This window comes from Heterocephalus glaber, unplaced genomic scaffold (assembly GCF_053883595.1).
Source record: "Heterocephalus glaber isolate CG9 unplaced genomic scaffold, H.glaber_assembly_v1.0 deba00001504, whole genome shotgun sequence".
Taxonomy (NCBI): Eukaryota; Metazoa; Chordata; class Mammalia; order Rodentia; family Bathyergidae; genus Heterocephalus; species Heterocephalus glaber.
The window spans coordinates 9,973,589-10,000,000 of record NW_028258324.1 but is presented as its reverse complement, the minus strand read 5'-3'; the positions used below and the strand labels follow the sequence as shown (position 1 = coordinate 10,000,000).

At 39.9% G+C, this 26,412-nt stretch overlaps 2 protein-coding genes across 2 annotated transcripts in view; one reads left to right on the top strand and one right to left on the bottom strand.

Moving 5' to 3' along the window:
* Rab6b (RAB6B, member RAS oncogene family) overlaps window positions 1–3,918 on the top strand; it is a 63,505-nt gene extending 59,587 nt beyond the window's left edge. Inside the window, exon 8 of the mRNA XM_004834258.3 lies at window positions 1–3,918. This exon is cut by the window's left edge and continues 562 nt beyond it. The gene's annotated coding sequence lies outside the window, so the exon portion shown is untranslated.
* A 2,374-nt stretch (window positions 3,919–6,292) lies between these two features.
* On the bottom strand, window positions 6,293–23,355 carry Srprb (SRP receptor subunit beta). Its single transcript, XM_004834256.4, has 7 exons — window positions 23,147–23,355; window positions 22,478–22,572; window positions 20,970–21,047; window positions 16,604–16,686; window positions 10,329–10,465; window positions 9,193–9,247; window positions 6,293–7,469 (listed from the first exon to the last, which is right to left on the bottom strand). The coding sequence occupies exons 1-7, from the start codon at window positions 23,298–23,300 to the stop codon at window positions 7,256–7,258; spliced, it is 816 nt and encodes a 271-aa protein (XP_004834313.1). The 5' UTR covers window positions 23,301–23,355; the 3' UTR covers window positions 6,293–7,255.
* Between the last annotated feature and the right edge of the window lie 3,057 nt (window positions 23,356–26,412).

Genomic DNA, 26,412 nt, shown 5'->3' with positions numbered 1-26,412 from the left:
GGGCATCTGGCCCAGACCAACCAGGCCCCACCATCCAGGCCCATGAATGATGAAATCAAACATTGGTTGAACAAAACAGCCTCCAGAGAGGCAGTACTGCTCAGGCCTTCCATGGGCTGTGCAGGACATTAACATTAGCAGGGCCCTGAGCTGAAACAAACACCTCGCGGACTGTAGGAAGCCCACAGCAGGCCCTGGAAGATTGCTTCTGCATCTCCCTTTCCTCCCCTAAAAAGCCATGAAGGGGCTGGGAGGCAGAGGCAGCTTGTGTTCTCTGTGCCTGCCCAGTGACCAGCAGAGCAAGAGGTCAGAGGAAGGACGGGTGCCGTTGGCAACTGCAGGCTGTGGTAATATGTGGCTTATAGACTGCGCTGCCCCATGTAATTCCAAGATCTTCTAACCAACCTGTCCAATGGTCAGCAGACACAGCTGGGTTGACTCAGAAATTCAATGTGTGATGCTGAGCGGCATGTCACCCTGAAGCCCTCTCCTGGCATGTCAGGGATGCTGAAGCCTGTACTACATGCTATTGGTCCCTCTGTGGCTGGGGAGGGGAGGATTGTCTGCAGAACCGCCACCTCGAAAGACACATATTCTCAGATCCTCAGTTGCTAATACTGCTGAGTAGTGTTCTGGAAAAGAGCACATCTGATTTCTCGGTATGTTTTCAGCCATTGACATGGTACAGTTGAAATCTTTGTGCGTGTACCTTTGTGGATATTGTGGTTACACTGTGGGCACCTGGAAGTAGGTCTAAGGTGGGGTTTCCAGAAGGCTGCACAGGGTCCTGGGCTCTGCCCAGGCCACAGAAAGCCACACTTGCCCCATTGACTCCTTCCTGAGAATGGCTTATCCTCAGAACCTGTCAAATCCCTGAAGAGAACCTTCCCTTCTGTGTATTATAACTCAGCCAACATTCCAAATTGACCCAGACTCTACACCCCTAAGCCTGTACAAAGTCTGGCAGGAGGCTGTGACTGACCAAAACATAACCCCTTCCCACCCAGCTGGCCTTGGCTCTTCCTTCAGGCTGCCAAGGGTATGTTATAGATGAGCTACAGTACCTTCTGAGGTGTGGCAATCTAACAAGATTGTTAGAATGGACTTTGGAACTTCTCAGAAAATAATCTAAAATGGCAGCCAGTAATTTAAAATGGCAGAGCTAATGTTTGTGCAGTAGGCTTGCCACATGCCTTCAGCCTGGGAGATTGTGTCAGAGCTGATCTCTGAAGAGGAATTTATCTTCAGGTGAAGAGGAGAGGAAGCAGGATTCAGCAGGCACCTCCTCTGGAAGGCAAAGACCAATGTACAAGCATAATTTAAATGTTGTGTTTAGTTTTTATATGTGTGTACATAATTATATATAGACTTGTGTATACACCTTCCACAAACACATCTTCACACAGAGATAGATGTGCTCAATGTATAGTCTTGTCTTTCCTGCTCTCAAATTGGATCTTGCTTTGTGAAAAAGTTTCGGAAATTCAAAAGTACTGCAACGTGTTGAAATAAGAAATACTCAGTATTGTCAAAGAATTTGTGATTGTCTTGCCATCAATAAAGTAATGCATAGGTGTGTTAAACTACAGGCAAAATTAGCCCACAGAAGTATCTCCACCACCTCTCTATGTACTTATATTCACGGGTGTGCATGCCTGTGTGGGCCAGTGTCCCCCCACCTCGAGCACACCCCCAAGTGGTGCTTGTTGGAAGAGTGCTTACTTACCTCGTGAGAATTTATGGGAGTCCACATTACATTGTCTGGCCTGGTTGGCCATAAGGGCCATCACTTACAGCCTCCGGGACAGCCCCATGGACAGCAATCTGCACTGTGTCTTAGAGAATGAATGTATGGTAGATTTAAATTTTCTTAGACTGGAGAGTAGCTCTTCTTAAAACGTCCTATAAATCAAAGTAGAAACTCAGTTCCCTTCTCTTCTGTACAGTCCATGGCACCATAGTCTGTTTTTCCACTGTGACCTAGAGAGGATCAGTATGAGGTGCTAGATGTCATATGGCTTGATGTGGCCTTAGTGAGTCCTGCTTTTCCCAGCCTTGATACAACATCCTCTCCCAAGAACAGGCTCTCCCAAGCCCTGTAGCAGCAGTGGGTGAGAGTACTGCCTGCTCTTGTCCTCCTACCCCACAGTGCCCTGCCATTCCCTGGCCCTCCTCTCCTTGGTCTGATTGCCACCCCTCCCTTCCTAGGGTCTCTTAAGGGAGCCGGACAGACCTCCTTCACAGAAGTGTGTTGGCTCCTTGATTCCCATCCTGAATAGGCACCATCACTGCCCACTTGCTTGCGGGTAGGGCCTTGATTTAGAGTTAAGGTTTAATAATAAAATGGTCAGCTCCTCTTGGAGATGTCATGAAGTTGCCTCCACATCCCCAACAAGAGTCATGCCTCCTTCCTGAGACCACATGAGTTAATAGGCAACAGAGTGGAGGATTTCTTTCAGGACATGATCTCGATTTAGTCGTTCAGTCCCTCTCCCCAAAGACTAGACCTGACCTGGCAGATAAGCAGGATCCTCTTCGGGACCTCTTTTCTTTTAGGGGTCTCAAAGAAAAGCGGTCAGAAAAGCTCCTATTCCACATTAGAACAGGTGGAGGTTGGAAAGGCAGATAGCATATTTACAAAGGCACATGTGTGCCGAAATGAAGGTGGACATCAGCATCCAGCATGCTAGAGCTGCAGCTCTGTGGTCCAAGATTAGCCTGCCTGCTAGCTATAGTTTTCCCTTGGTCACAGCCCTTGCTTCTGTCATTGTTGCCATCCTCTTCCTGTCACCATCCTTAAACATTCTTCAGTGTTCCCGAGGGAAGCAGTGGGCAGATGAGTTCAAGTGTGTTGGGCAGCAGAGATGAGGACTAAAGGTGGAAGCATCTGGGGTGCAGTCACTGCCACCCAGTGGCTAGCCAGCACCACGAGTCCTTCAGTACTAGTTGTGACAATAAAGGATGGCACTGCTCGCTTTGGTGTCTTGCAGATAGAGCAGCCTCATTCCTTCACAAGATGGAAAGCAAGTGAGGGTGTCAGGAGAGGAGACAAGGAGGCCAAACCTGTGGAGCAAGTCAGAGCAGCATGAGGGGCGGCCGGACAGGACTATGTGCAGCAGCCACGTAGGGTTGTGTGCTCATTAGTTTCCAAACTACCTCTCCCTATAGAACGTGAGGGATTGTCAGCTTGCCATAGTGTGAGATAGAGGTCCCATAACCCTTCCTGTCTCACAGGTGAGAGAACCAAGACCCAGCAAGTCAGGAGTGATCAGAAGCAGGGTGGTGGCATTCTTTGTCCTTTGCTGACCAGTGTACAGATGGAACTGCATACTGATGTGGAAAGGACTGCTGTGGAAAGGACTGCTGTTGGTTTGTGAGTCGCTCTCTGCTCTGTGGTTAGGATAGACGCTTCTTCCAAGCATGTGAGTAAGCTAGGAGAGAATACAGGTCTACTTTGGGCTCCTCCACTATGAAGAAGAGCCAGTCCCCAAGTCTACTTAGGTTATCTTAGGCACCCACACAGATCAGGCTACCCTTTGAATTTGTTTGAAATTAGCTATCGTAATGTGCAATGTGCAAACTTTCTGGGCTTAAGACCCATCTGGTTGACATTCCCAGCAGGGTATGGGGTATCAGGAACACCTTGCAGCAGGGGTTCGGATGTCCCTTCAAGTAGGAGGCCTCCTTAGCACTGAAGGCCAACCCACATCTCATGGTGTGTGTCGACTTCTCCCCTCACTTTCCCCTCACCCATACCTTTAAAGTGATTGGCCATGAGGAGCACAGAGGGTGGCATTTCTGTCTCTTATGGGCTCAGAAGGCATAGCGGCCATATTGACTTTACATTAAACTGTGTAAAATGTGGAAAAGACTCAGCATGTTGGTCAAACAATAAACTGTCCTAATTCTCGACACAAAGCCTGTCCTGTCTGATGCTTCTAAGTGGTGCAGTCATAAGGGGGAAGGAGCTCAAAAATGTTTTCTCAAGTGTGCGCTCCACAGAAACCCTGTGGTGTCTGGGCGGTACGTCCCCTACTCAAAGCCCTTTGTATCTTCCTCTGCTTGCCTGGGTCTCCATGTTCTGAAGGGGTAAGGCAGGACACACTAGTGACATCACATCCACTCACATCCCCAGAATCTCATCTGCCTAATGGCTGATGGAAAGGAAGGCTCTAGGCAGAACCAGGACTCGTGTGTATTTGCCATCATTCCCATTCTCACCTGTCTTAGCTGGGGGTTATGAAGGTTGCACCTGGATGGCTTGTCCTGATTTCCAGATAGGCAAGAACTTAAGAGGAATTACGTCACCTTTCAGATGACACCAGCCAGCCACACAGTCATGTCCAGCCTCACCCCACACCAGTGAAGGAACATCCCTGAAGCCCCAGGTCTCAGACTAGAAGGTAATAACTACTCTAGTTCTGGGGCCAATTCCAAAGACTCAAAGACCAAGATCAGGCACACAATCACCCTGCCCTGAGGATGCTGGAAATCTTCTCTTTAGGTTAACTGTGCCAGCTACATTTCCCCTATTAAAGGTTTTGAAGGTTCTAGAACACCCTCCAGTCTGCTACCTTAAAGAGGCTATTTCAGGTAGAAAGGAAAGGAAATAATTTCCTTGCCCACTAAGCCTCATTTTTTTGTCTTCCAATTGTAGTGTGAAGTAGAGCCGGCAGAGGAATATCAAGGACAGAGGGTTGAGAGCCAGAATAGATGCTTCATGGGCCAGAAGGCCAGAGTAAAGCTGTTGCAAGATAAGCAGTACTTCCGCATGATTATGGTGTTCAGGAGAACATGCCTTCACACTGCCAAGGAAGCGAATGCTCTGGCACAGTGCTGACACAGCTGCCCAGTGGCCCTGGCCCTTGACAGGCTAAAGAAACATTTGGGGTTCCCCAGATACGGTTGTAAACATGACATTTGTGAATACTCTGCTTAAAGTGCACAGCATGAATCAGGTGTGGTGGCATAGGCCTGTAATCCCAGCACTTAAGGGTGAGGCAGGCAGGAGGGATCACCACAAGTTCAAGGCCACCCTGGACTACATAGTGCAAGGCCAGTCTGAACTACATAGCAAGACTCTGTCTCAAAAACCCCCAAAAATAAAAAGTACAGTATGGCATGCAGGTATGCTCAGGATGATTTTCCTCCTCACTGTAGAAAAGTGGAGGTGACTGTATATTAAACTCAAATTTTACCAATATTAAAGTCAAATGAACACAGCCAAGTGAGTGCCTGGAACATGGCAGGACCTAGGGGAACACTGGCACCCAGGAGGCACTATCAGAGGCTACAGGAATAGACATGGCAGCCTGCATGGGTTACAGGGCCGGCACAGCAGGACAAGGGCAATGGTGAAGGCATTATGAGGCTCACAGTGCTCAGGGGTCCAGGGAGACCATGACGGAGTTTACACTAAGGTGTGGTGGACCACATCTGGCTAGCTGCTAACATTTGAGATCCACTGGTCTAGACATAGCTTTGCTTTTGAAGATCATCTGCAGGCCTTGAATAACTTCAATCTTGCTCCTATTCCGCACTTTTTTAGTGTATTACTTCTTCTAGCAAAGTAAAAACATATTAACCAGAAAATACAAAGCTAAGAGCATATGCCTCTCCACAGAAGCATCATGCCATTGGTTTTTATTCACATGAGCACCTACTGTCATGTGAACGTCATTCACATTCCTTTCTGATTTCTGATTTATTGTTCTCACCTACTCTCTTAAGTTACCCCCTAGTAAGGAGACAAATAGAGTCCAAAAGACAGTAGGAACACTAGCAGTGATGTAGATTCAAGTAAGAATTGATAGGGACAGGGTCTGATGACTTCTCCATCTATAGTGCATTTATCACCCTGTACCTGCAGTAGTTGATACTGCTTTGGGGTGCGCAGCCTGAAGCACTTGCATCAGGATGGGCAATGGTATTTTCAGAGCCCACCTGGCCCACAGGAAGGGACCTGTGACAGCTGACTGAGGCTTGGGCTCTTACGTATATCGAGACTACACTCTCTCAGATATTCCCAGCCTATGCTGGTATTCTGACTGGGCCTGATTCCTCAGGGCAGGCTAGGTGGACTCCTGTGTGTTCCCAGAACACCTGCACCCTTCCATGCTGGGGTTCAATGACTAGCTTTTCACATTCCCACATCCCCTGGCTTTACGGGGCTAACCCAAGTGCATGAGATGGGGACAGGAGAGTCTGCTCTGGTGTATACTGCAATCTTTAGGCTCAAACAGTTAGGCCTGAATCCCAACACCTGCTTTTACTGTATTATTCTATTGAATGCTCAGAGCTAGAAAGCCTATTTTATTTATCAAGAAAAGTAGTAACCACTTACAAAAGCAATAAAAAAGCCAAATACTTAAGACAGAAAGAACATCACTTTGAAAAGGCAACTTTTTTTTAAAGCATGAATGCACACCCCAAAATCTACAAAAAACCCTTTTTACATTTCTCGATACACAGCATTCTAGTGAAGGGTACAAAATAGGAATTGATCAGGCAGCAAGTGGAGCCAGGAGCCCGAGGCCATCCACAGAATCAAAGGGTGTCTGTAGAGCTCCCACATCCCCAGAACACAGGAGAGGCATTTGAGGATTTAGCATTTTTAATTCTATCACCTGGGAACACCACCAAGGGTTCCAGCCTTTAAATGTGAGTGCTGAGACTGGAGTGCGGACAAGTCAGTGAGCCCATTAAGAACCCACTGTCAACTCTATCTTGCTCTTTCATACCTGTTTTCACACATGGGAAAACTAACTCTACCTATAAATCTGAGAACTGACTAAGGACTAGACAATGTATTGCCCAGGGGCAACTGGAAATCAACTGGCTTCATAAATAGACAGTTTGTTTCCAGGAAAGAGACCAAAGCACAGAAATTGAGGATGAGAAAACTTCAGAAAATAACCATGTCCTGACAGTATCCTCTATGTGAAGTCTGCTTGTTACATCACAAAGACCTTGACCTTAAATCAAGCACATGTTAAAGGGACACTTAATACCAACACTTAATGTTAGAGTTAAATAAAAGGGATTTGTTTGAAAGGGAGCAATCAGAGAAAGGAACTAAAACAAAAAACTTCCAAGCTGGTATGAATAGTAATTTGTTTTCAGGACAAGGAAATGTTTCTAACCACATTTTGTACCCTTTTCAACTCCAGACTACCACAGCTCTTCTTCCAACACTGCCAGTCCCACAGTCACAGTCACACACACACACTCATAGCTTGTGCTCCGGAGTTGCCCCTCAGGCAATTTTAGCCAGCCATTTCTCTAAGTTCTGGATGTCTGCAGAACCTGCGTCTCCTCTTCCACCCTTGGCACTGCATTCGAGGAACTCCACTTTGAGGGGCAACTGTGAGAACTCAAATTCTTTGCCTTTCTTTCCAAGATGAGCAGGGACAGTACTGGAACTGTCCAGTGTACTGGGGGCAGCAGAGCGGGTAACTCGTAAGGTGTTGCTATGGGACAAAAGGAAAACAAGTCAGGAACCAAAAATTTTATCCAGCAATTAAATCATTAGCTCCTAATATTTTAACATGAAGACTTAATCATAAACCTGTCAGTTATGCAATTAAGGCTGTTGAATAACCATGTACATAACCAGATGTGGGTCCAACCTTATCAGCCAGAGGACAACAGGGCAGCAGTGGACCCAGATCACACCAACCCTTTTAGCCCAGGGTCTCCTTCTACTAGGCTCTCCTGAGTGATGCCATTTTAATACACTGCTAAGTGTTATAAAAACTTAAATTTCTGAAAGTGTGGATAAACAGTGTATTTATTTTTATCTTTAGTCCATTTGTATATAGAACTTACAAATTCACAAACTTCATACTCTCATCTAATGTGGCACAATTACTATTCTCCAACCTCTTCAACTCTGCAACTTTCCCAATTTATGTTGCCTTACTGCCCCCTGCTGGGCTTACTAAACATGCATAAGCAACACATTTGCTGACCCTTTCTGTTCCCAAGGAGCAGAGAATACATGCTGCCAACTGGCTTTCTTACAAAATAAAGCATTTCCATGTTCTTAGCCATGGCAAGCAATAAATATGGTCTTAAGAGGGAGCATCAGGAGGAGGTAACAGACATGAAATTTCAGAAGGAATAAGAACCATCAGAACTGTTCTATAAAGAGCCAGAAATACAGTATCTTGGGCTTTCTGGGCCGCATGGTCTCTTGCTTGTTTTTCTTTCCTTCTTTTTTCTTTTTTTTAACCTGCCTTTAAAAATATCAAACTACTCAGCTTGCAGGCCCTTGGCAGGAGTCTGCCCCTGCCTGGAGTCAATCAGATCCTACCAGACTAGTCCCTGAGCACAGGAACTCCACCACAGTTCCTCCGAGAGCAGGGCCTGGCACATACTAGATGCACCATTAGGGGTTTATTCAAGGAAGAAAGAAGTAAATAAAATGTTTTAAAAGCTGAATATATATAGTATCTTCTTCATCAGGTCTTTTTCTTTAGAAAAAAAAAGTCCTTATACAAAAGTGGTAAGAAAAGATAACTTGCTTTACTACAATGCTGATGATTTCTTCTAAGCACGCTTTTGTCTAGTTCTTATAAAATAGCATAACAGACACATTATGCTTATCCTTAAAATTTAAAAGCTTATGGCTCAATTTACAATTTTTAAAAAATAAAGCAGGATAAATAATACTATCAAATAGCTTTAAAACAACATAAGAAGCTAGGAAAAAGTATCATAGATTTTTATATTCTTCCCAAGTGTTCTTTTCTTCTTCTGTCAATAATAATTTCTAATGGCTTTAAAATTCTTTTACTTTCTTTACTTCCTGACCCTCAGGTTTTATTTTTATATGCATCTTCACACACTTTTACATGCATTACAGAGTGATGCACAGTTTTATTCATAGTTTTCAACTTACTTTCTAAAACCTTTCAACTATAAATAAGTGGTAAAATAAATTGAGCCAATGATTTTAATAAAGCTTTGAATGACATTTTAAAGTATCTATAATACTTAACACTTTTTATAATTCCATTAATTCTTTTAATTATTTAATAAGTATATTTCACACTCTTCAGGTAATTGATTCATTGATAAATTAATTCATGATAATTATGACAATCATATATAACCAAACAAAAGATACATGATTATGCTGCTTAAGGTCTAAGTGTTAAATTTATCCAAGGGGTCTCCATTCACACTTACAGTTCTTTCTCAAGCTGTTGCTGAATTAACTTTGCTGATTTTGCCATTGCAATATCTATAAAGAAAGAAAAGTGCTGTTTTAATTTAAACCAAATTGAGTTTTCTCCCAAGATTTCTTACACAGAAAGAAAATTCCTATTTGAACCAGGAAGTTCTTTTCCATTCATTTTCAAAATGACCTTTAATTACTATTTCTTCTATATTAAGTTTTTATTTGCACATATGGGTTTTTCCAAAATAATGCTTACAAACTTATGCTGATATCCTTAAACTGAAGTTTTCCATGCCTTAAACAACTTTCAATTCAAAATATATATATATCCAGTAAGTTTAACAAAAACCTTACCAGCACTGTGACTGTCATAAGAACTTTCACTCCAATAGACAATACCCTGCCTGTCCTTTAAAAGTAACCCCAGCATGCTTCCAGCTGATAACTGAGATGAAATGTTATGATCAAGTAAACCACTGGTAAGAAATAAGGCTAGTCTGGCAAAAAGCCCAGGCCAAATAGACATTAATTCCCTTCCTTATACTAAATAAGAGAAACAGAGAATGTTGCTAGTGATACTAGTAGGTGCATCCCTGATTAGGTGTAATTATTATTATCTGATCACTTCTGGGAAATGCTTTGGGCTCTTCATAGAATCAGAAATTTAGATGTGAAAGAGACCTGAAGAGACTACTCTAGCTTATTCGTAATAGAACTGAAACCCAGTTTAATTGTGTATCACTTGAAACTTCTCAGTGGTTATCAGGTTAAAGGGAAACAAACTCCCCTTGTTAAAATTTGCTGAATGGTAAACCTGTTTGGAAGGAGAGACTCCACCCTTGTACTCCAAAATTGTGTGTCCGATATGACATATTGTCCACTCTGGCAAATTTAATTTGGGAAAGTAAAATAATTTATAAACTTAAAAAAATAAAATAAAAAGCACTGTATCAATAGGACTCTTGTCAATCCTTAGACTAGTGAAAAGGAACAGAAACAGATTTTCAGATTTAAAATCCTTCAAATTACAGTTCATCACAACTGTTTCTATCCTCAATAATGACAAATGCAGGTAACTGAACTAATTCTTAGTAGCAACCCCCCCAAAAAACTCAGTTATTTCTGCCAGAAAACATGACAGCACCTTGCTTATTGCAGGCTATTAGGAATGATGGTGTGTTCTTCAGACCCATGCTGTCTATGAGGACTTGATACAGAAACTCTGCCACGTCTTTCACCTCTCGCTGGAAAGATGCACTGTCCACCACAAACACAAAAGCCCTGGAGGGAGAGAAAAAAACAACAACAGGCATGTGAAAAAGTCACAGTGAATCATTATCTTGAAAAACTATCCTTAATCCCTTAAAATTCAATCCTGATGAGTTATATACAACAGACAAACAGTGTCTGTGTACACATATTCACACAACACAAAACTTCCTTTAACATGGAAGGAAGCTCCCCCACCGCCATCCCAAGCTCCTAGGGCAGAGAAGCTGAGCCGGTCCCAGCACCCGGAAGGAAGCTCCCCTTCTGCCTGCTGCCATCCCAAGCTCCTAGGGCAGAGAAGGTGAGCCACATGGGCACCAGAAGCACGCCGCCCCCCCCCCGCCCACTGTGGAAATGAGAAGACACATAAACAAGCCTCAAAAACAGACTTCCGGATCACCCACAGCAACCCCAAAGGGAAACGAGATGGAACAATCTGATACTCAACCACCTGGACTCTCTGAACTGGCAACAAAAGAGGATCTGGGAAAAATTAAATCAGAAATAATTACTCAGATAACAGCAAAGATTTTGATCATGGTGCAAGACATGATTAATAAATCTAGAAAGGACACAGGTGAAAAAATAGAGGATCTGAGGAATATGATGGAATCCCAACATAGGAAACAAATGGAATCCATAAAACAGATACAAACAGATTTCCAAGAGATTAAAAACTCCATCGAAAGTCTGCACAGCAGAATGAACCAATGTGAGGATAGAATTTCAGATATAGAAGATAAGATTGCAATTAGTGACCAGGAAAAGAAAAATTGCTTTAAAATTGTAAGGGAACATGAGAAATCAATCCAGCAGCTGCTAGACGATGCAAAGAAGAATAACATAAGACTGACTGGAGTCAATGAAGAGGAGAGAGTGCAGATGACATAAAAAAAACTCTTCACAGAAGTGATGGCAGAAAACTTCCCAAGGAGGGGAAAAGAATTTGACATACAGATCAGTGAGGCAAACAGAACTCCAGCTAGCCTTAATCAAAAACAATCTACACATAGACATATAATAGTTAGGATTCCAGAAATCCAACAGAAGAATAAAATTCTACAAGCAGTGAGAGAAAAGAAACAAATCACATACAAAGGAAAGCCCATCAGAATCACAGCAGACTTCTCAATCCATACCCTCAAGGCAAGAAGAGCTTGGAGTGATGTATTTCAAGCTCTAAAGGAAAACAGCCTCCAACTCATACTGATGTACCCTGCAAAACTATCTTTCAAAATTGATGGAGAAATAAGATACTTTGAAGATAAAGAGCACCTCAGGAACTTCATGAATACCAAATCGGCACTCCAAAAAATTTTAGACAATACCCTAGGAAAAGACGATGAGGATCACAACCCCAGGAAGCCCAGCAGAATGAATCCATTGGGCGTGACAAATTAAACGCAAAGGGGGAGAATTCAACAAAAAGTCATGATAAGGCTTTTAAAACTTTTGACTTCATCTCCCTAATGAGTGTATAATTCAATCTTATTATTGTACTGATTAGTATTTTTCTGATTCTAGAGTTGCACACCTTTCCTTGTGCTATACTGGCTATTTATCATCTTATGTCTACATTTTAATTGGGTTGTCTATTAATGAGCTCTAAGAATTCTTTATATATCCTGGTCATAGGTTATATGTATTGTAAATACAGTCTGTTTAAGGACTACTTTTCATTTTAATGATGTCATTTAAAGTTCTAAATTTTGGTGGAATCTCATTTATCAATTTTTTTCTTTTACACATCATGTTTTTTGTATCCTAGGTAGTTCTTGCCTACCCTGAATTCATAAATATTTTCCCTTATAATTTCTTCTTAAAGTTTTATACTTTTAGGCTTTCTTATTTAGGTTCATAGATCCCTTCAAGTTATTTTCATGTATGGAAATAAAGGGTTGAGGTTAATTTTTTATATACGGATACCAGGTGTTCTAGTGCCATTTGCTGAAAACACTATCTCTTCCTTGGCTCTTGAATCGAGTTTATATTCTATACAATGCTAATGTTAAATAATCTTTCAAAACTCAGTGGACCATATATGTGTGGTTCTACTTCTAGATTCCGTTTTATTCAAATAATCTATATGCCTTTCCTTACACCAACACTGACTTGATTACTGTAGCTTTAGAAGAAGTCTTAAAATTGCGTGCTAAATGTCTTCCAACACTGTTTTTTGTTTTTAACTTTTCTAGGTCCTTTGTACTCCTACATAACTTTTAAATTTCGATATCCAATTCTTCATTTATGGCAAGTATACACAGGCCTGAATTTTTATATATACCTTGTGTTTTCTAATCCTGCTGAATTCAAGTACAAGTTCTAGGGCCTCCTAGAGATTTCTTAGTATTTTCTCTGTAGATGATCATTTCATGTACATATAAAGATTTTGCTTCTACCTTGCCAATCCTATCCTAGTTGTGTCATTTTATTGCCAGACTATTTTGGTGGGGCCTAGGTTTCAAAGTTTAATGGACAGATAAAGAATAAGCATATCTGCCCTTGTTCCCCACCTTAAGGAGAAAGCATTGTGTCTTCTCCATTCATATAAGGCATTTTCGCTGGAAGTATGGAGTACATGTCTTTAATCTGTTGAGAAGGTTCTGTTCTACTTCTAGTCTCCTGATAGCTTTTACCATGAAGAGCTGTAGAATTTAGTCCAATACTCTTTGTCCAACTAGTGACAGGTTCATACAGCTTTTTCCTTTCCTCTGTTAAAATGATTATTTTGGGGGGTGGATCTTCCAATGATGAACCAACACTGCCATCCCTATAACAAAACCACTTTCTACATACTGCCAGATCTGACTTCTAAGAGTTTGTTTTGTTAAACAAATTTCTATCTATGTTCATACTTTTTTCTTCTATTATCTTTATCCAATTTTAGGATTAGCAGAATGTTGATTTCCAAAAATGAGGGGAGAAGTGTTCCTTCTTTTTTCTGCTTTAATTGTTTGATATAATTTATCAGTTAAAATGTTTATGACCCTGCTGTTGTCATATAGGTAGGTTTTCAAGCTAGGAATATACTTTCTTTAATAGGTGCTATTCAAATTTTATATTTCCTCCAGAGTTAGTTTCATGAATTTGTCTTCTAAGTTACTTCTTAGAAGTTGTCAAATTTATTTCAAAAAACATTTTTGTAATATGCTTTCTATATCCTTTTAAATTCTGTAAAATCTGTGGTAATGTCTCCTAGATCTTAATATTGTAATTTTTAAAATGTGTAACTGACATTGTGTAACAGGAAGAAAAGGTCTAAAAGAGCAGGGGAATTGGGAGGGGTAGGGGAAGGGAAAAAAGGGAAAGGAAAAACTATGAGAAGAGGAAAAAAATGGAAATAAGGTCTTTGCAAATAGGTAAGGGTGGAGCGGGTGAAGGGAGGGCAAGGGAAAGGGAAAAAAAATAAGAACCAAGAGACTCATGTAATGGTACAAGATCCCAATGATGAATGTAACTGTATTTTATACCTAAAATGTACCAATAAAGTTAATGGGGAAAAAAAACCAAAACAAAACAAAAAAAACTTCCTTTAACAAAGAACTTTTGAGTGCTACTATGAATCAACAACTGAGGCTGAAACGACACTAATAATTGACATCTGCCCTTAAAGACACAGAAATCATATAAAAGTGTATGATAACTTCCAAGAGAGCACAATGCCCAAATGATAACAGGAATAAAGAGGAAAGTCATTTAAATGAAACCAAGCCAAAGTAAACTTAAAGAAGGATGTAACAGTTGAATTTTAGCTAGATAAAAAATTGGGGCAGACTGTGGAAAATGATATGTTCGAGTCCAAACAAATGAAGCACACTTTGGAGAAATCAAGACAAGCGAGTACATGGGAGATGGGGAGATGGGGGAAACCAAGTCAGACAGCAACATGGTATGACACACTGGCCTGTTTACTTTATGCTTTTGTCTTATGAAGACTACTGGTGCCTAAATAGAAGACAGAGAAAATACAGAAGGCAACTAGAAGAATATAGTAAATTAATAAATAACTCAGTGGAAATGTTAAACAGAGGTTACTCTCACCTGACACAATCTGGAAAACATGGTAGAGAAGAGACAAGGACAGAGATAATAAGTTCCAATAATGTCAACAGATTTCTAAGATCTGGAAACTGAGAATGAGGAAACAGCATTAACTCCTGAGAAACAGCACTATCTGAAGAGACAATGGTGAGAATTTCCCAGAATTGAAGAAAAATGTGAATCTAGGTCTAGGACCACACACTTGAATTCCACACACAATTCACAAAGCTGAGTCCTCACCTGGACAGAAGGTAGAACCAGACAGATTACCTACAGTGAAATGACAATTAGATTGGCAACAGCATGTTCCTCTGCAACAGCAGATGCAGAAGTCTGCCTTCCCTGTGACCACGGACACAACTGCCACCCAGGACTTTATATTGAGCGAAACTGTCAATCAAAAATAAGGACCAAATACAGTAAAGATAGTTTCAAGCGAAAAAAAAGGATAAGAAAATTTACCGCTTATCACCCTCTCTGGAAATATTTTAAAAGATATACGAAGAGAAAAATAACCTAAAAGGAAGGAGTAGAGTGGAAGAATTTGGAAAAAGCAAAGAAATCATAAATATGCTGATAAGTCCAAGCAATCACTTAAGAGAAAAAAATTAACAATTATTGGGAGTTAAAAAGAAGCATAAATAAAATGTGAAGATCAAAGAGGGTTTCAAGGTTCAGGAAAAGGAAATGTATTTATTTTATACTGGTGTGCAGGGTTTAAAAGGAATAGGGGAAGAGAACCATGAAAAGTACAAAAATAACATATTCCAAAGCAGTAGAGGTAGACTACATACATTAAGGAAATTTGATTAAATCAGAAGGGAGGAATGAGCAGAAGTCACATACCAATATAGCAAATGTCTTTTCAATATGCATTTATTGTGATTAAGATGGCTTTGAGGGCTGGGGATTTAGCTCAGTGGTTTTGCCGCCTGCTGCGCAAGCTCAAGGACCCGAGTTCAATCACCAGTACCAAAAAAAAAAAAATAATAATACCTCAAGATGTCTTTGAACTCAGCTTATCTTAATATTTTCAATGTTCTATTTCCCCCAAAATACTTCAGGCAGAGTAATTATAATGCAAATTACAAAATACTTAGAATTGACAACAGAAAAAGAAAAAAAACTTTAATGGGAAATTAACATCCATGTATGGCAAAATTTACCAGTTCTACACTTGTCTCAATTGTTTGAGAAATAAAAGTCACATTCTTATCTGTGACAAATTGCTTGTCACCACCATTTTATGGGCAAGGAATCAATATAAAAATAAAAATCTAAATCTACAAATGTTCATCAAAAAGGAAAGAACCAATTAGCTAATTCCATCAAATCTAAGATGCCATCAATTAAAAATAACTACTATTTTAGGCACCACCAAGAGAGGGAAAATACTGCCAATTAAACTATCACATCATCAATTGAAGATGCTTCCAAATTCAGATATTAAAATGTGTCTTCAAATAACTGATGTGGTATACAAATTTCCTACCTCAGTTCTTACCCAAGTTGAAGAAAGCATCTGAAACTGTAGCATAGTTGTTTTAGGAAAGAATGTAAGAGTCAATAATACAAGAGCAGGGCCGGGGATTTAGCTCAGTGGTTTCGCTGCCTGCTGCGCAAGCACAAGGACCCGAGTTCGATCCCTGGTACTAAAATAATAATAATAATAATAATAATAATAAAAATAATACAAGAGCAGATACTAATATATGAAAATATTGTTTGGTCTTTCTTGAGGTATCCATTTTAGGTAATTTAAGAAACGACTTAAACATACTGTTTGAGTTTAATTGCTTCTATAATCTACAAAAGCTTTAAAATTCTTTTCTCAGATTTTAATAATCATATATCATCAAATTCATTTCCAGGGTAAATGTGAAATTTATAATGATAATAAGCAACCCTTCCTGAAAACTCTGAAAAATGTTACTTAAGCATTATCTCATACACTTCTAGCAAAGATGGGCTTACAACCCAGAAATGGCTGACTCCAAAGTCTATGTTCATTCTACTCCAGAACATCATGCTGACTCCAGAATCCCATTATGTGTGAACTCAACAGAGTATGTACAAAATTTAAGCACATTTCATTTCCTTCCCACTTACCTGGCTGAACACTTAAACCGCTCTAAGAACTGAAGTCTCAAGCTCTCGTGCCCAGGAAGGTCAATCAAGGTTAAACTATTGCCCTGAGGATGGCAGCAATAATACTCAATTAATGTTTCAGTCCACTTCCATGTTCACAAGGTAAACATTTAGTATCAGGTTATAGATACTGGCATCTAATGAATGAATTAAACAAATATTCAATGTAATTAATAACCTAAATGTTGATGGAGCATTTTCCAATAAAACACAAGTCACAATGCAAAAATGGGCACCTGAAATAAAGACACTTCTCAGATGAAGAATTAGAAACAGCAAATAAATATCTGAAAAAAATGTTCAACATCACTGGTCTTTCGTGAAATGCAAATTAAAACAACACTGAGATTCCACCTTCAGAAAGAATGGCTACTATCAAGAATCAACCAATAACAAATGCTGGAGAGGCTGTGGGGAAAAGGAATCCTGCTCCACTGCTAGTGGGAATGTAGACTGATGCGACCACTGTGGAAATCAGTGTGGAGATTTCTGAAAAAACTAAAACTACAGGTCCCACTTGAACCAGCTGTACCTCTTCTTAGTATCTTCTTGAAAGAATTAAAAGCACCATACCACAGCGATATATGCAAACCCATGTTTATAGCAGCCCAGTTTGTAATAACTAAATCATGGAAACAGCTCAAATGCCCATCAACTGACAAGTGGATAAAGATGTGGTTTTTTATATATAATGGAATACTGCTCTGCCATAAAGAAGGATGAGCTTCAGACATTTATAGCTAAATGGATGGACCCTGAGCCCATACTCTTAAGCAAAATAAATCAGACCCACGTGTTTAAATACTGCATTGTTTCTCCGGTATGAGAAACTGAAAGTGGAAATAAGGACTGAAATGTATAATGAGTGTTGGGAAATGGGAAGAAAGTGTTCAAATAGGAAAGGGAACAAAGGAGGAAGGAGACAGAAAGGAAGAAAGGGACAAGAAAAAAATAAATAAAAGGAAAAAATGGAAACAAAGCTTTTGTAGACAGGGAGAGGAGGGGTTTGAGGGGGAAAGAGGAAAGAATAAAACAAATTCATTAAAAAAAATTTTTAAAGTATAATAAAACACTGGTCAAAGATGGGAATGTAGCTTGGTTGGCAGAGTACTTATTGAACATGCATGAGGCTCTGGGTTCAATCTTCAGCACTGGAAGTATTGATAATTATAAATAAAACACTAGTGGAAGGTCTGGGGATACAGACAGTGAGTAAACACGGTTCCTGACCTAACATAAATCATGAGAAAGATGAATCCAATGTAAAATTACTTATAAATTTCCAACTTTGATAAATGTTCTTAGGGTACTGAGAAACATGTCTCTGGGGAAGTCAGGGAAAAGTGGTCTCTGTGAGGCTTGGAAAATATATATCAGTCTGAGTAAAGACAAAAACATGTAAAAAAGGTGACAAATATTTTAAAAACTGAAATAAGGGGCCAGGGATTTACCTCAGTGGTTTCACTGCCTGCTGCGCAAGCACAAAGACCCGAGTTCGATCCCCAGTACCAGAAAAAAAAACCACAACTGAAATAAGAACTTAACAATTGATAGCATATGTTGCCATTACTGGGATCCTCAATTCTGGAAAGAACTCTTTCATCATTTTTACCCTTAATTTAATTTCTAAATATCTGTCTACCAGACACACCGTGTATTTGTTCCAAATCTGTCAATATTTTGTATCAGTTATGTCTGGGATGTGTGTGCACGTGTGTGTGTGTGTGTGTGTCCACGCACACTTTCCCCAGATTGAACCCAGGGTTGCTCTACCACTGAGCTACATTCCTAGACCTTTTTGTTTTGAGACAGGATCTAAGTTGCCCAAGCTGGCCTTGAAATCATGATCCTCCTGCCTTGGCCTATCAAGTAGCTGGGATTACAGGTGTACGGCACCATGCCTGGCAGTGCCAATTCTTAATCATCTGGGGTTTTTTTCTTAATCATCTATTGAGGGAACCCATTATGGATCCTCGTAAGTCCAATTAGCCACTCTAGACCTTCACTCTTGACTTTATGATTATTGTACAAGTGGCTGAACTCAATGAAGAGACTCAGATGTGACTCTGGTACATGTATCAGACCCATTCATTACTTCTCATCTCAGGTTTACCTTACAGCCCACCATGATCATGGTTCAGCAGAAGGAAATCAGTATCATGTACAAATTTGATACAGTTACACAACTGGATTATGACCTTTCAAATACCATAGCCAGTTCTTTGTAGACAAATATAAATGCCTATTAGCCTATTGTTTAAATATTGCTTAGTGTCTGGAGACCCCAAGTTGGGACTTATACTCCATTTCAAAAGCAGCTCTGCACCTTGCAGTATTAGCAAATTAGAAAATATATAACTAGGTAAGGGTAAGACAGGGAGTGGTGAAAGAAGAAAGCAAAGTTCTGTCTATTCAATAAAAATATAATACAAGCCACATATATTTTAAATTTCCTAGTAACTGTATTAAAAAAATTAAGTAAAATGAATTTTAACAAGTTACTTAATCCAATATATCCAAAATATTAATGTTTAATAAGACATTATTAATAATATTTTATGTCCTTTTTTTCCTATCATATCTTCAAAATCTGGTGGGTACTTTGCACTTATAACACCGTTCTAGTTGGACATGTCATATCTCAGATGTTTAATAGTCACACATGACCAATGGTTACTGTACTGTAATATACAGGTCTAATGTATATCCTGGAATACTCAACTTAAAATATCTGCTACAGGGGCCGGGGATTTAGCTCAGTGGTTCTGCTGCCTGCCTCGCAAGCATAAGGTCCCATGTTCGATCCCCAGTACCAAAAAAAAAAAAATCTACTACACAGACTCTCAAAATTAATGATCTCCCAAATGAGAAATTTCAAAATCCAAATCTTTGGAAGTTTAAAAAAGTCTAGGCCATAAAAAAAAGTAACTTAATGAAAACAAAAACAAAAAATAATCTCTTAAGGGGCTGGGGATTTACCTCAGTGGCACCACACCTGCCTGGCAAGCGGCAAGCGCCAGGTCCTGAGTTCGATCCCCAGTACCACATATAAATAAATACATAAATAAATAAATAAATCTCTAAGGTATTTAAATGGATATTCCTTTATCCTTGCTTATGATATTTAATTTAAGAGGCATCAGGAAGAGGAAGGCACAAGAAAAAGGGAAAGTCTTTTAGATCATAGTTTTAATTCATCCTTCCATCTATCCTTTCACCCCTACAATCAGCCACCCATCCCATACTCTATTCACTCACTAAAACTCATAGAACATTATAAATGGCTTTGTAGTCAAGTGTCTACACTCTCGTGCTACACTTGATCTTAGGCAAAAGGCCAAGAAGCAATTACACTCTTGTGCTATACAGGTACATAAAAAGGCTTTTTCATGATACTTTATGGGTATTTTTTTTGGTACCGGGGATCAAACTCAGGACCTTGTGCTTGCGAGGCAGGTGGAAGCTCCACTGAGCTAAATCCCCAGCCCCTTTTATGGGTATTTTTGAAATATAATCATATATACTCTTTACATCACCCATCGCAACACTGTAAGAGTAATTAATACAAACTAAGCAAACAAAACTAAGTATTAATAGATTTCTAATTAAATAAAAATTTAATTGCATGCTACAGCTACACAATGGAATACTACATAATTCATAAATCAAGCAGATAGTACTATAAATGTAGGAGGAAAAAAAAGCCAACTGTTATCAGCCATGTTGTTAGATGAAAAAATAACAGGCAGAACAGTGTTTAAAAAGAAAAATTAAGGACCAGGGATTTAGCTCAGTGGTTCTGCCACCTGCCTCGCAAGCGCAAGGTCCCAAGTTCAATCCCTGGTACCAAAAAAAAAAAAGAAAAATTAAAGGATATGATACATATGTGTATGCATAGAAAATTTAGAAAATTATACACAAAAAATTAAGTTAATGCTTCTGAGGAAAGGACTAAGTGGAGACACAGGAAAACAAATTACTTTCCACCAAATTTTTGTCTTATACACATATAAACCTATTTAAAACATAAAAGAAAATAAAGAGGCTTAATGCTGATTCTGAAGAATTCATAGTAAAGTTAAAAAGACAAAATATAAAAGTAAAATGTGATAAAATGCTATTGTTTATAAATTATAACAAGGAAAAGGTACACATAATTAAATCTGCTGCATGTATTATCAAGAACAGAATTTGTCACAGAGTATGTTCATAAAGATAAAGCTAAAAATGATGCCTAAAACCTCAGTAATTCATTCTAGAAATATTCTTTCTTGACATGCTGCATTAAGTAGGAGTGCCAGACTCCAACCCTCCAGGAACATCTTACCCTGTTATTGTTGACTCTATACACAGCAGAGCTGTCAGTAATAGAAGTCTGCGTGTCTCTGTAATGGCCTGTTAACAACTGTAAAAAACAAGATGGAAGGGATCAGAGTACACATATTACAGTAAGAGCAAATCTGATTTGAATACTAATGTTCTAAGTCTCCCAAGTATAAGGTCAAATAAATGAATGCTTCTTTTAACGGGGAGGATCATATTTTTTTTTAGCCTGTAGAAAAATCTAATTAATTGTAAACTTCATTACTTCATTCCTCTCGCCTCACAGAAAAAATATTATTTTCAAACCATGGTTAGTGACTAAAGTTACTGACCTCTGTAAACATTTTAACCATCAAAAATGACTCCAGATTATATTTCTTTAGTGCCTAAAAAAATAGTATCTGTACTCCAAAGGAAGATTAAAAAGCAGAAAACCTCTCCTATTCTCCATATTAAAATACACACTCAAAAATACTAAATACATTAAAAATAAGTATTAGTGAAAAGAAGCATAACTAACCTAAAATGTAAAATTAAAAAAAGGCTTATTCATTTTTTAAAAGTCTGACAAAATTGAGGTGTTAACTTGTTGGAACCACGCTGGGTGTATTTATACCACAATCAGCAAAAGCTGACTTGGGCTTTATTTATTGTTTAAATGTTTAAAAGTGATGAAGAAAGGTTAGTAATGCAAGTTAAACTTAAAAGTGTATTGTGCTCATAGTACATGAAACTAAAAATTAGTATCCTAGTATTATCTGATTCAGTAAAAAAATTTGCTAAATGGGGTAAAGTTTAACATCCATCTTCACTGTGTCATTTTCATCTTACTGTGAACACAAAAATATCAACCAACATTCATGTCACTTATTAGATTTAATGACAATAAATTTATTGGAAAAAAATCTGCAAACTGGGATGCAACTGGTTTTGTCAAATCATAGTCCAACTGCATGCAGTCACAGTTTGGTACTGTTACAAAAGGTATTCTGCAACAAAAAATGAGCTATACAGAATTTATAACATTTTACAATGAAAAGTAATATATATTGTTTTTTAAAGTTCTATATTTTGGAGCATTTCAGATTTTGGATTAGGGATGCTAAACCAGAAAAAAAAAAATCTATGGAAATATTCCCAAATCTGAAAAACTGCAAAATCTTAAAACATTTTTTAAAAAAAACTGATAAACTCTCAGAAAGGTTTAGTACCCCCCAAAATTATAAACTGTATGTATATCACTAGCTTCCACCTCCAACTGTTCTGTCATCCTTAGCCACACAACACTTACATAAAACATTTGTGATAAAGACTAAATGCAGAGCAAAAAGAATTTATAAAATTTTGCCTCATAGGTTTTCTATTCTTTTTGTCCTAGCAAGTAAGTCAAGAATTAATTCCCAAATTTGTCAGCATAAATTTTTTTAATCAAATAAGCCATCAGGTCACAGGAATACTGGGATCCCATTACTTTTTCCATTAAAGAGGTGTACTGTAAATCAAAGCACTTACCCTGACAAATAGCAATGTTTTCCCGGAGTCACAAAGACCCACAAGGAGAACAGCTCTTTGACTTCTCTTTCTGCTCCAGATGAATTTCCAGAACACTGTAGAGACAAAAATAACAAAATTGTGCTCTGATGATCAGTGGTACTAACAGACATCTTAGGACAAAACACCGCATTCACCAGTGACTTACTTTTTGATTGCCACCATTATCATCGTTACTGTTGTAGTTAGGAACCCTCTGGAGTGCCAACCACCATCAACTCTCAACTTCCCCGTACCCCTTAACCGGAATGTGGCTACCTCGAGTTGTATGTGGCCCTGGCGACCACTTCGCAAACATAGGAAGCTCAAAGCTGGTGTAAAGACCATGTGAGTCTAGGGGGTAAGAAGGATGGAAGGGGAGGAACCATGCTTTCAGACACGGCAGCCACAGAGGAAAGCTAATCGGCGTCCCAGGGACCCGGACGTCACTCGGAGGGTCTCTCCGGACGCCCCTAGAACGCAGCGCTTCCGCCGCCGCTTCACCAAGAGGGTGGAGTGTAGAGGGGGTAAGTCTCACAATCCACATGTTCCCAAGGCGTCCCTCGCACCTCACTCGCGGCCTGCGGAAGCGCAGCCGACGCCCCGACCCTGCCCACCCCGCAGAGGCAGACCCCCTGGCCAAATATTTACCCAGAGTCAGCAGCACCACAGCGACCGCCAGCACTACTGACAGCAGCGTAGGGTCCCTCTGCTGCAGCTCCTGTCTCAAGGAGTCCAGGTAGGGCTGGAAGGTGCCTCCCGCGCCACCTCCATCCCCTACGCGACGGGAGTTCACGGTAGCCATGGAAGAGGTGCGTGGTCTCCAATGCCGCGAAAGCTACGTGGCCCTGTGTTCTGCGCGGGCGCGGGGAGCGAAGCATCACGGGAATGGTAGTCCCTAAACTGCGTTCCCGCCTAATAGCCGGGAGGATCCCCAAGTACCTGATGGGAGTTGTAGTTCTCTGGTGCGTCACGCTCCTCCAGAACCAAAAAGACTGAATTATTGGACGAGACGCGCTCATTCTTTCATATCAGTCGTTTGTCTCCTCTTTCGTTCATTCATTCTTTATTTTTTGCGGTACTGGGGGTCGAACCTAGACCTTCACAATGAGCCCAGCACTTCTTTTTATTTTTTATTTTGAGACGAAGTCTCGCTAAATTAGCCAGTCTGGGTTAAAACTTGTATCTTCCCGCCTCAGCTTCCCAGAGTGCTAGGATTAAAAGCAGGCAGCACCAAGCTGGGTTGCCGCCTTCTTAATGGCTATTGAAGGAACAATGAAATGAATAAAAGAAATGGCTCTCGAAATTTCCACCAAGGATTTCTAGTCGATCCCTACGTGGGGTGAGATTGTGAGGAACTCCAGCATCCCTACAAACATTTAAGCTGAATATAATGTGGTAAGGGATAGGACAGCGAGATGTGCCATGTGATGTGGGAGTACACAAGGCATGCTGAGTCCATCAAGAGCTTAATGAAAAGCTGCTGGAGACTGGAATTGAGTCCTTCCCGAAGGATGAGTCAGGCTGTGCAGGCGATTAAAAGGAAAAGGATGTACCATACACAAGAAAATGAGTACAAGCCAATGAATGATACATGCAGAAAACATGGTAATTTGCTGTCCTAACGGTACATCTAGGGCTGCAAACTCAAAATGACTACTTTAAAAGAAACAGCCAGGGCTGGGGATTTAGCTCAGTTGTTCCGCTGCCTTCCTCGCAAGCTCAAGGTCCGGAGTTCGATCCCCGGACCAACAACAATTAATTAATTAATTAAACAGCCAGGAGCCCGGCGTGGTGGCCCATGTCTGTAATCCTAGCACTCAGCAGGCTGAAGCAGGAGCATCCCCTGAGTTTGAAGCCTGTACTATACAGGTGAGTTTAAGACCAACCTGAACTATATAGTGAGACCTCGTCTCAAAAAACAAACAAACAAAAAATAGAAGAAAACTGAAGGGGTCATTCCTGACAAAAGGAAACAAATCCTACTCAGCCAGGTGCATTGTGGGACCTGGGTTACGAGTTCTACTGTTTTTTCAAGAGAAGCCATAAGGGAGATTTTTATGGGACGTTTTCCATTTTTAAAATTTTGGCAGGTAATTGAAAAACATTCAAAAGCTTGTGGTCCAATTAAAACACTTCCACTGGGTCAGAAGTGGCCAGCCTAGGCTTCCTGTTTGCAGTTTCTGATATGAAACAGGTGTCGCTGTTCTAAAAGGCACATGTGATTTGATTATTGGCGTGACTGGGTAACAAAATGCCATGTCATTGTCATCAAAAGACTAGAAGTTCATTACTCACAGTTCCACATTGCCACACAGACCTCAACACACACAAAGACCAGGGACAGAGAGAGGAATTAAGACACGTCTTTGCTAGTGTGGCAAAGAGCAGATGGAGATGGTTTTAATCTGGTAAGAAGAGAAACAAAGATGTGAAGGAAGGTTGAGATGTGATTTAGTCACACACTGGAAAACCAAACCATGGAGAAAATATAAAGAACTTCTGCTGTTAATTTGGCCTTGGGATTCGAATGATCAGTTAAAAATCTATAAAACTTCATTAGAACAATCTTGTAAATAGGAGTGGCAAAAATAAAGCTGGAAAGGTTGGCAGGAATCAGACTTGAAGGGATTTTGTGTGCTCTGCTGAGGCAGAGCCTAGAGTTTATTCAGAATACCAGTAGACCCTTGACATACGAACTAAATTTGTTCCCAAGGGCTGGTTGTAACTCAAGTTGGTCAATTGAAGGCTCGGGCTCCTCTACACAGCCTTCAAAGTCCCTCTCCTATACACAGCCAGATCTCAGTGTCCTTAGAGAGATATTGGCCCAGGATTTCTCACTTAACCCCACACAGGAAAAGATGTAGTAATGTTCCTTCCAGAACTCTTTAAGGGTTAAATCTGTATCTGAGACCATCTGGAAGTACAAGCTGCTGGCATATGGGTCATAACTCAGGATTTTGTTCTTAAGTTAAAACTAAAATTCCAGTCATAACCCAAGTTGTTCATATGCCAGGCCAGTTGTAATTCAAGGGTCCACTGTATAAGTTTCAGATGAGGGTGATATAGGTAATTGGCAAATCTACGGAGAACTGTGACTTAGGAGAGAAAAGACTACAGGCAGGGAGATCAGCTAAATTCTTTTGGAGTATGTGGGGAAGACATTCGGAGTGTAATACAGAAATAAAAGTAAGGGTGGAAAGGAGGGCACAAATTTAAGAGATGTTTCGAAGTTAAACCATATAGAATACAAATAGGTGGATAAGGTGAGTTAAGTAGGAGAGTAATCAAGGCTGCATGCTACACAATTCCTGTGGGTAACTAGAAAGATGAGGGGGACAGTAAGTGAATTAAGGACCCAGAGAGGGTTTGAAGCTGTGAACCCAATTGGAAGAGATTAATAGAATGAAAATTATCTTTCTTTTCCATTTTGACTATACCAATCTGCATTCCCACCAACAGTATATAGACTTCCCTTTTCTCCACACCCTCACTAGCATTTGTTATCTTTTGACTTTTTGATGATACTATAGTCATCCTAATGGGTATGAAGTGGTATATCATAGTGAGTTAAATTTGCATTCCCTTGATGTTCAACAATGTTGTGCACATTTAACATATCTGTTGGCAATTTTTCTTCATTGGATAAATGCCTATTTAGGTCATTTGGCCATTATTTTTATTTGTTTTTCTACTGTTGAGTTATATGAATCCTTTATAAATTTTAGCATTAATCCCTTATAGATACATGATTTTAAAATATAGCTTCTCCACCTACAGGCTGCCATTTCATTATGCTCATTGTTTCCTTTGATGGACAGAGGATTTTTTTTGTTTGTTTTATGGAGTACCATTTATTTGTTTTTGCTTTTGTGGCCTGAGCTTTTGGTGTACTCTCCCAAAAATATCATTGCCAA